Raw genomic sequence first — 14,955 nt, 5'->3', positions numbered from 1 at the left:
TGATATTACAGTTTTATGAAATGAACTGGAAAGATTTCCATCTTTTTCTGTAGTTTGGAACTTAAATCCCCAGTTCTCAAACTTGACTATACTTTGTAATCATCCAAGGAATTGGGGGAAAAAATACTGATACCTGAGTCCCACTCCCAGAGATTCTGAATGGACACCTGGGTACGTTTAAAAGCTCCCCAAATGATTTTAATGTGCAACCAAGGAAGGGAACCTTTGGTTTAAATAACATTAAAACTATTTGCTTTTGCTCAGCCTCGTGGCTCAGTTGGTTGAGCATAGTCCTGTGCACCAAAATGTTTGTGGGTTCGATTCTGCTCAGGGCACATGTCTAGTTTGCAGGTTCAATCTTCAGTTGGGATGCCTACGGAAGGCAACTGATCAGTGTTTCTCACACTGATGTTTCTCTCTCACACTGATGTTTCTCTCTCTCACTGATGTTTCTTTCTCTCTGTCTCTCCCTTCCTGTCTCTCTAAAATCAATTTAAAAAATATTCTCAGATGAGGATTTAAAAAAACAAACAAACATAGACTCTTTGCTTTTGAAAATTGAGATAGAGCTCTGCTATAAAGCTACATGGAGCCCTGGCCGGTTTGGCTCAGTGGTTAGAGTGTCGGCCTGCAGACCAGAGAGTCCCGGGTTCAGTTCCTGCTAAGGCCATGTACCTTGGTTGCAGTTTGTCTCTGGCCCCCGTTGGGGTTGTGCAGGTGGCAACCAGTTGATGTGTCTCTCATGTGGATATTTCTCTCTCTCTTCCTCCCTCTCTCCCTCCCACTTTATCTGAAGATAAATGCAAAAATGTCCTCAAGTGAGGATAAAAAAAAAGCTGCATGAAGCCAATGCACTATTTAAGTTTTCTACTTCTTTTTAATCAGTTTTAGTAGTTTCTGATTTTTAAGGAAATCCTTCATTTTTCTAGATTGTGAAAGTACATTTCCATGGATGTCGATATTATATATTTTACATGTATATTATTCTTTTATTTAAATCTCCATATCTTTATGGCTTTTTTCTGATCTTTAATCTTACGTATTTTTTTCATTCTCTCTTTCACTTATCCTCAGGCTCATGCTGAGTTTATCAATTTTTTTTTGGTTTTTTAATTTATCTTTATTGTTGAAAGTATTATAGATGTCCCTCCTTATTTTCCCCCAATTGACCCCTTCTTCCCTGCTCACTCCGCCATCAATTTTATTGATGTTACTGATTCAAAGAATCACCCTCTGGATTTATTTACAGGGTGGACAAAAGTCAGTTTATAGTTGTGAGTACCTGAAACAGATTTTATTTTTGTATTATTATTTATTAATTATTGTATTATTTATCTGTATTATAACTGTAAACAGACTTTTGCCCACTCCTGTATCTTTTCTTTTAGTTTGTTTTCTATCTTATTAATTTCAGCTTTTATCTTTATTTGATTGGTTTTATTGTTTCATTCTAATTTTTAAGATGAATACAGTCTTTCATTTGCATCTTCTTTAATAACGAAGGCATTTAAGACTACACATCTTTTGCACAGAGATGAGAGAAAAGACACAAAGGAATATGGAAGCTGGAATCTAAAGTAGTCTCCATGATTCCAGTTTGAGGAGCCAGATAGGAGTAGAATTTGGATTCAAAGAGGGTTTGAGGCTAAATAGAATAATATGACTTCCTTTGAAGCAGTTAAAAAATGAAATCAATGGAGACTACAGAGACTAGAAGAACTGAGTCACTCCATAGCTGGGCTTTTCCTATCCATGAAGTACCTTGTAGAACCACCCATCCCACCTACCTCCCAACTTGTGCACAGAGCTCTACATTCATAGTTGAAGGCCTATGTCAGCTGTAAAAAGACGAAGGAACTATCCTTTTCATTATAGCTTCACATAAAGAAAATAATTTTTTTTCTAAATAGAATGGCTCAAAATTTAAATGGAAACAAAAGGCTCTAGAAAATAAGCAAAGAAGATGTAACTTTGCTCTAATGTTCATGAAGTATCAGAGCAAAGGACTAAAACAACTTATGTTTTCCATAGCTCATATTGCCAGCTTGGCTACCATAAAAACAGGACACTGTGTCCATGAAATTGAAAATAAAAATAAGCATCTTATATAAAATAAAAAGAGGACATATCTTTTCTAATTTTAGTTTTGACTGAGCCCTTCTATTGAATTTGTGGTATTGCTTTTAATTTCCTGTTTAAGTCAAAATTTACTAAGACTTTAATTTTTAATTTCCAAGGATCTTAAAATTAAAGGAACTAGAATTTTTTGAATCACATTTTTATTTATTTCAAATTTTATTGGATTATGATATGAGAATGTGTCTTATAAAATGTTTCTCATTTTGAATTTGTTAAGGATTTTTTTGAAATCAAGTACACGAGTCTCTGTGGACAAATGAAAAATTAATTGTATTCTCCATTTTAGAATGCAATGTTCTTCATATATCTATCTATTAAAACAATTGGTTATGTATTCAATTTTTCCATATATTACTATTTCCATATATTACTATTATATCTGTATAAACATGCATGTTATATATTGCTGTATAATAAATTACCTCAATACTTAGTGTCTTAAAACTACAAACATTTAGTATCTCAGTTTCTGTGGGTCAGAAACTTGAGTGCAGTTTAGCTGGGTGGTTCTGGCATAAGGTCTCTAATGAGAGGGAAGTCAAACTATTGACCCAGGGATGTAGTCATCTGAAAGGTTGACTGGGGCTGGAGAACCCATTTCCAAGGTTGCTAACTCACATGGCTGCAGGCACAGCATTTCAATTTTTTTCCTGGCTATGGACAGAACAGCCACATGGGCTTCTCCATAGCATGCCTTAATATTCTCATGACATAGCAGCTGGCTTTCCCTAGAGTGAGTGATCTAAGGCAGAGAAAGCTGCAGTGTCTTTTTAAAATTAGTCTCCAAAGTTGCACACCATCACTTCTGCTTTTTTCCCCTATTTTTTAGGAGCAAATAACTAAGTCCAGCCTACATTCAAGAGATGACAAATTAGGCTTCACCTTTTAAAAGGAGAGTCAAAGAATTTGTGTATATTATCTTAAATAAAAAAAATTCAATCGGAATATTTTTGCTATGTTTGTATTTTTAAACAATTTCTTCTTGTATTTATAGTAGTCAAATACATGAAGCAAAAACTTATTTTTTTTGTATTGAATACAAGTTCATGAATTGTATATTCTTCATAAAGTGCCTCTTAATATGACATAATGTTGCTTTGTGATCCTATTTAGCACTTTACTTAAATTAATGTATAAGAAAATGAAAAATAATGGGATCTTAAAATGAGAAATAACACAGAGGTCATAACAAAATTAATCTTAATTTATATGGTGCTTTATGGTTTTCATGAAATTTTATCCACACAGCCTCACTTGAGTTCAAAAGTAGTCCTGTGTGCTAACTATGGAGGTTATCATCCCCATTTTACAGATAAGGAAACTACAACTCGTAAAGATTAAATAACTTGCCTAAGGACACATGGGTAATAGTGGAGGTGGACTAGAGAATAATTCATATTATTTGTGGCCCAGAACACTATATCACTGACTGCTTGTTTGTTTTCAAGTCTTGGTAGGGATGAGATGTTTGTCTTAGAATTTAGTAACAAAAGTTCTTATAAAGACTAAACTTTTGTCCTAATCCCAGTTATTTTTCATGTTAACACTGTGTTTAAAAGTATAATCTCATACCCAGGAGTGATAATCAAAATATTTAATAACTAATGTGGCCTGGTCAGTGAGCAATGAGAACACACACTGGCTATCAATACTCAGTGTGATTGTATCAGAGTGCATTGCTGGTATATCAGCCCTGCTCACAATTACACGGTGCCTTACATGTTCCTGGGTGCTTTTGTATCCATTCTCATTTGATCTGGGGAGGGGGGAAGATATAGTGTCATCCCCTTTTTGCAATTTGAGGAGCTCACACACAGCCCAGAGAAGTTAAACATAGGGCCCCTTAGAAGTTTCCCCCTTTTCCAGGGAAAAGGTAGAAGAGAGAGTAGCCATTTTTGATAGGACAAATATCAGGTCCTTTCAGAGAAAACTCATAGTAGTTGGTGGGTAGAATGATCAATCCCCATCCCCAGTTATCTTCCTGTCCCAAGCTAATTCTTCACTTTTAAGGTCCCTTGCAGGAGATGCCTGCCCTAGAAGAGTGAAGCTGACTCAAGCAACTGAGAAAATTGTTCCCAATGGAAGGACTGACTCAATTTCTTTCTCTATGTTCACAGGGACCTTACTTTAACAATACATTTTGTAACTGCTTGTTTTTCCCCCTCTCCTTCCACAGAATGGCCTCCCCTCAGGGCAGAACCCATATGTTTTTAACGGAGATTTTGTAGACCGAGGAAAATATTCCATAGAGATCTTAATGATCCTGTTTGTGAGTTTTCTTCTCTATGGTGATGACCTGTGCCTGAACAGAGGGAACCATGAGGATTTTTTGATGAATATGAGGTAACCTAGGCCTTTAGATTTTCTCTTTTGTTTCCCATCTTGGAAAATTCTATCATGTTTAGTTCCTAGCAGAGAGTTAGAGGTGAGTGTAGAGAAGTAGGAATGAGAGGAATCTCAATTCTTACCCCTGTTTACAACCCCCAATTTTCTACTGAGTATACATTATTCTGAAGTCCCTTTCCTATCTTTAGTTCTGTTCTTTCTTGTACTTTCTGTTATGTTCCTTCTTATCCTTCTATGCCCACCATTCACAGTCCAAATTGTGTTCTGGGTAGATATGTTAGACCAGGTTTGGAGGTGTGGTAGGTTCTATGAGCAGGCTTAGATGGAATCATTCTGTTGCTACCCTTTTGACTTGTGTTGTTTCAGAAACTAGTACTGTTTTTCACTGATGTGTATATTTTTTATGACATGGTGATTTCTTCTGGCACAGTTGTTCATAAACATATTTGAGAACAGCTATAACATACCATTTCAACTATCTGACTCACTGGAGAGTTGAGGCATACAAAATGGTTAAATGGTTTATCAATTTTTGCTGAAAGGCCTAATAGGTGATAGATGTTCCCCTTTTTCTTCTTTCCCTTCTCTTGTCCTCTTCTACCCCCTCTCCTCTTCCTTCTTTTTATTTTGTTTCTTATTTTATGAAAAGTAGGAACCAGTTTGCCCTAAGGCAGTAGAAGGCATGGTGTGTTTCATATTTTTGGTCCTGAGTTTTGGGTGCCTTGATCAAAGCTCAGCAACTGGTTAATTTTGTCTTTTGAGCAGTTTTGGCACTTGGCCAGAGTACAGAGTTTTAATTTTAATTCTTAGGTATGGAAGCAAATGATAAGACTGAAGAAAAAAATTTCAAGAGTATTATCAGAGGTCCATATGTACTATAGCTCAATACTTTTATTTGGGCATGCCATTTGTCCTTTCATTTATTCATTTAGCCAATCATATTTATTTAGTGCCTACAAGGGTTAATGAAAGAGACATGGCCCCTGCTCCCATTGAGTTTACATCTAGCAGGCAAGACACATACTGAGCAGGTTTTTCAAGTGTGGTGAATTTGTAAAGTGGAGGATCCAGTCTGTCTAAAGGGTGACAGAAGGTTCTCCCACAGAAGTATGGCATTAGTCTGAGCCCTGAAAGATGAATTAGGCAACCAAGAGGAGGCCATGGTGTTTCACAGTGGGGATAATGTATGTAGAGTGTAAGTCAAGACTTTTTAGACCCGAAAGAAGTTCAGGAGGGTAGGAGCATAGACTGATGGACAGGTTGGTGTCTGATAGGGTTGGGGACATAAGAAATTGTTGGCCCTGGCTGGTTTGGCTCAGCGGTTGGAGCGTTGGCCTGTGGATTAGAGAGTCCCGGGTTTAGTTCCCGCTAGGGGCATATACCAAAAAAAAAAAAAAAAAAAAAAAAAAGAAATTGTTGGATCATGCAAAGGAATTTGGATTTTCTTCTGAGGACAACAGAATCATTGGAGAGTATCATAAAATTTGTGTTTTAAATGCAGCAAGAAGAGTAATTTAGAGAGGGGCAAGAGTGTATATGGGGAGGCCGATTAATAAGTAGTTGAAGAGTACATGATTGGTTCTCACTTAAAGTAGTGTGGTGGGGATGAAGATGCAAAGAAGTAGATAGATTCAAGCAAAGTTAAGGCCATGATGATTTAAGGTTTGGTAACACTGGAATGAGGGACTTGAAAGAGGAGAGGATCAAGTATGATCTCTAGGTTCTTGGCTTGAGTTTGGGGATACATAGTATCATGCACCAATATTGGGAACATGAAAAGAGGAGAAAGTTGGGATGAGAGAGAATGATGAGTTCAGTTTGGGGAAAGTTGATTTGAGGTGCTGTTGAGTAGACAGTTGAGAGAACAGATGTCCAGAGCTCAGAAATGAAGTGTGGGCTAGAGCATTGTCCTGTAGTATTGGCATATAGATAGCAACAGAAGCCCTGTGCACGAATGAGATTGTTGGGGGAGAAGGTGAAGGGAGAAAAGGACCTAAGACAGAATCTGAAGGAACTCCCAACATGTAAGGCAAGGTAGAGGAGACCTTGCAAAGGAGATTCACAACAGCTAGAAAGGTAGGAGGAAAACCAGGAGAGTTTACTGTCACACAATCCAAGAGAATAAAAGTTTTTCAGAAGGACTATGCAGTCAGCTGTATTTAGTGTTTCAGAAAGAGCAAGACAGTTGAGGATTGCAAAATGTCTATTGGATTTAAGAACATGGACACCTTTGGTGAGTACAGAACTAAAATCATCTCAGAAAATATAATGTTACACTCTAGAAAGCCTGGCATGACATGGTTTGCATGGAAACCTGGAGTAAGTATGTTTTGTTCCAAGTTCACTGTGTTGGATATTAAGGGTATATACTATTATGCTAAGGCAAGGAAAAGTATTCAAAGAAAATTCCCATAATTAAATCTCTCTTAATGACTGCTATTCAGGCTCTAAAATTCCTGACACTTTCTATTAAAACCTTCAATACCATTACATAAAGTATATCAGAGAAACTATAAAGAGCCAACTTGTTTATCTTCTAGGCTTTTCTTAGTCTTTGTTCAGTCTTTTTTTCCTCTTCACATCATTCATTTACTGTAAGATATAGGCAGTCTGAGAAATTCTGTGTAAACTAAAAGTGTTCTCCCACACAGTGTCCCCCGGCTGCCACAGCACTCTTCTCTGAATACTTGAAGCACTGACACAACCTATACTTACCACATATTTTTTCAAGTTGTCTCATGATTGTTTCATGAAAATATATCTCCTTCCCTGAACTGTACTACAAGCTCCTTGAGGATAGGGATGAAGTCATTGGCTGCTTTTGTTCTTTCCCATCATGCCTAGCAAACACTTGGGTAAGTAATAGTTCCAGCTAAAGTCTAGTTTCTTAAGTTGTTGACATTTGAGATAGTGAGATGTGAAGGCCTCTCCTTTTTGCATGACTCATATAAGTAGGAGTTATCAACATTTAATTAAATAGTTTTAATACCCCCTTCCTTTTCCCCAAGGTATGGCTTCACAAAAGAAGTCTTGGGTAAATATAAGGTAAGACTCATACTTTTTTTTTTTTTAAGTCTCTTTGCTGTCTATACATAGAACTAAAAAAAAGAGCCTTCAGGAATGGTGATGAGTGAACTAGTTGGAATCCATAGCAATAAAAGCACAGCAGGAAGCCATAGTTGTGCTAGAGGCTTTTCTTCCTGCTTTTTTTCTTTTTTAAATTTTATATGTTTTTATTGTTTTTAGAGAGAGAAAGGAAGGCAGAGGGAGAGAGAGATAGAAACATCAATGAGAGAGAAACATCAACTGGCTGCCTCCTGCACACACCCCCTAATAAGGACTTAGCCCATAACCCAAGCAGATACCCTGACCAGAAAACCTGCAACCTCTTGGTGCATGGGATAAAGCTTAACCAACTGAGCCACACTGGCCGGGCTAAAACAAGCTTTATCATTGTGATTTTTGTAAAATTCAGCATAGAAACAAACATATTCCATTGTTTTAAAGGTACCTGGGCTTTGTTTTACTCAGGTATGGTAAAGCATGCAGACATGAAAATAGCTGTCCTAAAGGAAGAGGCTTTTATTCACAGTCACCAGGAAACAGGAGGCACAGCACACCACATTGGGGGGCAACACAGAGAGGCACCAAGGTTGGGCAGAAGGCAGAGAGAATGAGTGGGAGAGCCTTTATTGTGGTTTCCTTGGGAAGGAATAGGGGGAGGCAGGGTAAGCAGGTTTAGGATTGGCTAGTTTGAGTAATTTCAGCCCCATAAAGGAGGTGGTTGGGTGTGTGGGCTCTTGATTGGCTGGTTTGCATATGATAGACAAGTCTTTTACTGTCTCTGAGAATTAGCTAGTCCTGGGAGGGGCAGTCAAAAAAAATACAGAATAAAAAGACATGCTTAATGCGTGCTAGTGGGTTAATGACTGTGCTGACTTCCTTTGGGTGGCATGAAAACTGTTTTGCTTTTTGTCCATACATTGAGACTATTAAATAAACTTGAACCCACCAAAAAAAACAAAAACAAAAAAACGAATCTTATTTAAGCTCTTACTTACAGATATATGGGAAAAAAATCCTGCAAGTCTTGGAAGATGTTTTTTCCTGGCTGCCACTTGGTACAATCATTGACGATGAAATCCTGATCTTGCATGGTGGGATATCAGAGTCCACAGATTTGGGTTTACTCCATCATGTAGAGAGAAACAAAGTAAGAAGGCTGTTTACATGAATCTTGTCTCAGTGATTTATAAGGGGATGTATGCCTCTTTTTTTCATTTATTATTTTGTATTCATTTGTATTTTAGTGGTGGTTGTAACTGAAAAGATTGGTATACATTTTAGAAAATCTGTGATTGTATGGTAAAGAACTAAATGGGTAACTTGTCTACATGGGAATTTTTTTAAAAAATTGATTTTAGAGAGGGAGGGAGGGAGGGGGGAGAGAGAGAGAGAGAGAGAGAGAGAGAGAGAGAAAAGCATCAGTGTGAGAAAGATACATTCATAGGTTGCCTCCTGTAGGCACCCCAGCCAGGATTAAACCCACAACCTAGGTATGTGCCCTGACTGGGAATCAAACCTGTGACCAACTGAATCACACCAGCCAGGTCTATATGGGAAAATTTTAAATTCGTGATGGAAGTGGGAAAATAAGGAAATGTTGGCATTTCATATAGTTTCTAAAAGTGAAAAATCCTGATTTTTTAAAATTAAAATCTCTAATTAATATGGTAAAATATACATAACATAAATGTACCACTTTAACCAATTTTAAGTTTACAGTTCAGTGCCATTTACATATTATGTAACCATCACCAAAATCACTACCAGCCATAACCCAAACTTTTTATCTTCCCAAACTGAAACTATCTACACAATTAATATTAACTCCACTTTCCCCCTCCCCCAGCCCCTGGCAACCACGCTTCTACTTTCTGTCTCTGTGAATTTGACTACTCTAGGTGCCTCACATAAGTGGAATCATATAGCACTTTATTTCTGAATTGATATGATTTCCCTTATAGTATACTCCAAATGGCTCAGGGCAATATTTTTGGAAATATTTTTAAACCTAAGTAATCATATTAAAAACAACAGAAACAGAGCAGGGACGTATATAAAACCTCTGAGGGAAGTGGTTATGTGGGTCTTGTAAAGCTCCCAACCTTCATGAAAGGCTTCTTTGGCTGGGCTTTGCAGAATGACTGGAGTTGTCTTCTTCCTGTACCAGCCTAGTCCCTAGACCAGGGACTACATGGGCATGAGGACCAATAGCAGTTTTGGAGCCAGATGATCATATATAGTCCTAGTGAAAAACACGGATCCTTACCCTTCAGGCCTGACCAACTTCCAACCAATCTAGGCAAGCGGTATCTAGAGCTGGAATTTAATTTGATATAGACAGAAATGTGACCCCTATCCACCTTGAGTTATAAGAGCCCTTATACCTTTTTACACATATGAATGATAATATTGTTGCTAACTTTTCCTCATCCTTTTAATTTCAGCTTAAACATACCCTTCTGCAAAGCCTTCTACAACATGGAGACTAGATCAAGTCCCCTCTTATATGCTCTTAAACCCCTTGTGTATATCCTTCAGAACAGTTACCAAAATTAAATAACAAACTGTGGTAATATCTTCCCCTGCTTCTCTAGTTTTATGATATAACCCCAGCATCCCCAGCATATAAGGTGTAGTAAATACTTAATCAATGTTTATTGAATATCTCCTAAGAGATTTAAGACCAAAGCAGGGTAAATCTAACACAAAACTGGATGAAAATTTACAACCCTTTTCCTGATTCTGTGGTGATTTTGCATAGCCCCCTCTGGGATCCAGTGAAGACCATATTTCCTGATTTATACCTGTTGTCTTGGTGTAATTGTTATTAACACCTCCCTTTAGTCTCAAAAGTATGCCAGTTGCAATAAAATTTAAGACCACCCTGAGTTTAAGGCATCTTTCTCATGGTATCAGCAAATAGTCAAGCCAATAAGACATTTTGATCGCCTGGCTGGTGTGGCTCACTGGTTGAGCATCGACCCATGCTCGAAGAGGTCGCTGGTTTGATTCCAGGTCAGGGCACATGCCCAGATTGTGGGCCTAATCCCCAGTAGGGGGCATGCAGGAAGCGGCCAGTCTATATTCTTTCTCATCAATGTTTCTATCTCTCTCTCCCTCTCCCTTCCTCTCTCTCTAAAATCAATATAGAAAAAAAAAGACATTTTGATCAATATGAGATAGTGTTAGCATGAGTGGATATGATTCTAGCCAAGAGCAAGGGAACATGATGTTTTTGTCAGTCAAATATTGGTAAGCACATGGCAGGAATGGAACACTCCATCACCACCAGTTCTATGACAACAGCACTGATCAGCCATGGCAGCCACTACCAATTGATCAGATTGAAATATTTTTCTTTCCTGAGATTAGCCTGAGCAGGTAGCCCTCTGTAGGACTTTTTCATATATTAAGATCATATCTCTGGAATGCCCATTACTATCTATGTGGAGACCCTAAGTTGAGAGCCACCTTGATCTAATAAACACTGTGAGGTTCTGACATCAGACAGGTATAGCTAGCTTTACATCCTGCTTCTGCCACTTCCTGGTTGGGTGACTAGGCAAGGAACCAAAGTTGTCTAGGTCTCAGTTTCCACACCTATACCTTGAAGCTAAAAGTACCTAAAATATTGAATTGTTAGGAGGATTAAATATAATTACTTAGATGAAGAAAACAGCATAGAGTAAGCTCTGAACATAGAGCACTCTTTTCCAACTCTCTCCTTTTTTTCTGATACTTAGGACTAAGGTCTGAATTTCGGTAACCAAGATAGACCCTGGCGAGAAGTTTGTGGACCAGGAATTTTCCCAGGATACCTCAAATCTCACACCCTTTGAGGGTCCCACCTACTCATAAGATGGGATTTATAGTTAGAAATTTGACTTATGTAGTTTTTGTAGCTTCTACCCCTCCTAGAGTGAGGTTGAACTGGTAGCACATAGTTGTTGTATTAAATATAATTGAGCTGCAATAAAAGTAGTAGGTTCAAGCCTTTGGAACTCTACCAGATGAGCTACAAAAGTAGATTTTCAAGTCCAATTTTATTTATTTATTTTTTATTAAAATGTTTTATTGGAGAGGGGAGATAGGAGAGAGAGAGAGAGAGAGAGAGAGAGAGAGAGAGAGAGAGATGAATCTGTTGTTCCACTCACCCATGCATTCATTGGTTGCCTCTTGCACATGCCCCAACCAGGGATTGTACCCACAACCTTGACACATGGGAGCAATGCTCCAACCAACTGAGCGACCCGGCCAGGACCTCAAATCCAATTTTATAACCCCTACTTTTCCATCCCTTAGAACCCTGCAAGTGTAGGGTGACCATGATTCCTGGTTTTTACCTATTGTGGTATAATTGTTAATAGGAGAGGGGCAGGGTTGAGGGAACCTGATAACAACCTCCACTCAAGGTTCATTAAAAGGCATTTTCGCCCTGGCCAGTTTGGCTCAGCGGTTGAGCATCGGCCTGTGGACCAGAGAGTCCCGGGTTCGGTTCCTGCTAGAGGCATGTACCACCAAAAAAAAAAAAAAAGGCATTTTGTAGGGTGGGCAGGTTGGAAGGAGGGGTCAATGCAGAAGGACAGAGAAGGAATATTTTATAAGGTTAAGACTTTGGCTTAGTATTCTTCTATCTCCCTGGCAGGGTGTGAGGAAAGGGATGACTGGTAGGTTAGGTTCTCCAGGATAAAATTATGGTGTGGTGCCTTAGGGAGGGGCTGGGGCAAAGTATCCTGATCCCCAGTGGCCTTGAAAACAGTAGAGTCACATGTACTTAAGAGACCATGTAGCTTTGCCCAATGAGCTTACCAGGAATTGTGTGGGCCCAACTCCAGAGTGTCCTCCCAGAATATTCTGCTCTGCCTAAGACCTGGGGACATTTGCTGGGGGAGATGGGGAGGGTAGGTTGTGAATTCATCAATAATAATAGCTGAAATTGAATTTCCAACCATCTAAATGAGACAAGACCTTAGAATAAGATTCAATTTTATTTTTGAAAAATAAAGGTAAGGTTTCATATACACCCTAGTTTATAGAAAAAACTAAGGGCCTACCACAGAGAATTATCTATCACTGAACTAAGACCACCAATATAACAGAAATATTGTTTCAAATTGTTTTGTATAAGGGTAGAGTGCTACAAAGAAACAAGTGTAAAATTACAGCCTCAAGTTATGTAAGGGAATGTAGAAGGGATTACAGTAATTGACATACTATCAGAAAGACATTTTATTTTCCAAAGAAATGCATCACTTTTATTAGTAGGATTAGAGAACACCACCAATTGCTCACAGGGTCAGATTGAAACCACATTGCATTTAAGTTGAAGGGCTTCCAAAGTTTTCAACTTATATCTCCTTTGAGAATTTTCCTGAACACAAATGTACTTACTCTCATTTGTCCAGGGAAACACAACAAAATGAAAAGCAGCACTCTTGAGGTGTTTCTGAAATCAAAACCTATTGGTTCTCTCTTAGCCTCATGTATAGATAAAGACTCAGTGGGAGACCGGTTTCCCTTAGCAGCTTCCATTTCCTGTGATGATGCCTCAACATGTCTAGTACTGATATCTTGTGCCTCTATGGTCCTTTAGAAGCTCTAATGGGAAACTTTCCCTGTAGGGCAATCTCTGTATTTGACAAATGAACAAACAGAATTTAACAGGTTCACTTTGTAGAGATCAGTTGATCACTAAGATAAAGTAAGTGGGTGAAATGGAAAAGATGACCATGTTTTTTTTGTTTTGTTTTGTTTTGTTTGTTTTTGTTACAGATGTTTTTCCCCATTGACACCCTTCTCCCCCCCCCCATCCCCAGCTTTGTTGTCTATTGTCCATTGGTTATGCATACAGACCATGTGTTTTTCACTGGGTTGAGGCACAACAGTATAGACAGAATAGCAACTGGTACTGAAGTTTCTGCATGCAGCACACCAAGCATAGGGTTTGATTAAAGCATGAATTTGTTTTGTAGATGAAATCTGTGCTGATGCCACCAGTTCCAATAGATAAAGAAAGCAATTTTGAATCTAGGAGAAATAAAGGACATACTCTTCGAGGAATCAGATTAAATGGATCCCCTTCTGAATATTTATCAAAGCATGAGTGGGAACAGGTAGGTAATCAAACTGTTCACCAAAGTGGCAAAGAAGATGCAGCATAGATGATGTTGTCCCTTACAATATAGAGATAAAAAGCGACTTACTGCCCTGGCCAGTTTGGCTCAGCAGTTGGAGCATTGGCCTGCGGTCCAGAGAGACCTGGGTTCGGTTACCGCTAAGGGCATGCACCTCGGTTGCAGTTTGTCCCCGGCCTTGGTTGGGTCGTGCGGGTGGCAACCACTCGATGTGTCCCTTTCACGTCGATGTTTCTCTCTCTCTCTCTTCCTCTCTCTCTCTCCCACTCTATCTGAACAAAAAAAACAAAAAAAAAGTCCTCAGGTGAGGATAAAAAAAAAACAACAAAAAAAAACGACTTACCTTTATATGCAGAGCATATAATTTTCTCCGAATTCATCACTATATTTTTAACAATTTTATTGATATAGAATTCACAAACCACATAACCTACTTATTTGAAGTATATAATTCAGTGCTTTTTGATATATTCACAGTGTTGTAGAGCTATTACCACAATCTAATTATAGAACATTTCCATCAACTAATAAACTCTACACACATTATCAGTCACTCCTCATTTCCTCCCCACCCCCAACTCTCCCAGCCCCCTACCCGTGCTCCCCTCAGCCTTAGGCAACCACTAATCTACTTTTGGTCTTCATAAATTTGACTTTTCTGGACATGTTATAATATATGATCTTTTGTGTCTGGCTTCTTTTACTTTGTGATTTTGGTATTGTATCTAAGAAGTCATTGCCTAACCCAAAGTCATGAAGATTTACTCCTGTGCTTTCTTCTAAGGGTTTAATAGTTTTAACTCTTAAATTTAGGTGTCTGATCCATTTTTAATTGATTTTTGTGTATGGTATGAGATAGGTGTCCAAATTCATTCTATTGCATGTGGATATCTAGTTATCCCAGCACCATTTGTTAAAAATACTATTCTCATTGAATTTTCTTAACACCCTCATCAAAAATCAATTGACCATAAATATGAAGGTTTATTTTTATATTTTTAATTCTATTCCATGATCTATATGTCTATTTTATATCAGTACTACACAGTTTTGATTACTGTAGCTTTGTACAAAGTCCTGAAACTAGAAAGTATGAATTCTGCACCTTTTTTCTTCTTTTTCAAGATTTTTTTGACTATTCTGGATTCCTTAGATTTCCATATGAATTTTAGGATCAGCTTGTCAATTTCTACCAAAAAAACAGCTGGGATTTTGATAGGGATTGCCTTGAATTTGTGGATCAATTTAGGTACTATTGCAATCTTAATAT

The 14,955-nt window shown here is 38.1% G+C and overlaps 1 protein-coding gene across 2 annotated transcripts in view; it reads left to right on the top strand.

Moving 5' to 3' along the window:
- The window catches only part of PPEF1 (protein phosphatase with EF-hand domain 1), a 115,381-nt gene that overhangs the window by 80,625 nt on the left and 19,801 nt on the right, over nucleotides 1-14,955 (top strand). For both annotated transcript variants that reach the window (XM_036271576.1, XM_036271577.1), the window contains 4 exons: nucleotides 4,316-4,482; nucleotides 7,494-7,530; nucleotides 8,549-8,698; nucleotides 13,524-13,664. In XM_036271576.1, coding sequence (XP_036127469.1) covers nucleotides 4,316-4,482; nucleotides 7,494-7,530; nucleotides 8,549-8,698; nucleotides 13,524-13,664 — 495 coding nt within the window. The remainder of the gene's footprint in view (nucleotides 1-4,315; nucleotides 4,483-7,493; nucleotides 7,531-8,548; nucleotides 8,699-13,523; nucleotides 13,665-14,955) is intronic.

Source organism: Molossus molossus, unplaced genomic scaffold (genome assembly GCF_014108415.1).
Source record: "Molossus molossus isolate mMolMol1 unplaced genomic scaffold, mMolMol1.p scaffold_m16_p_2, whole genome shotgun sequence".
In the NCBI taxonomy this organism is placed as follows: domain Eukaryota; kingdom Metazoa; phylum Chordata; class Mammalia; order Chiroptera; family Molossidae; genus Molossus; species Molossus molossus.
The sequence above is the reverse complement of the archived record's forward strand: the minus strand, read 5'-3'. Positions and strand labels throughout refer to the sequence as shown.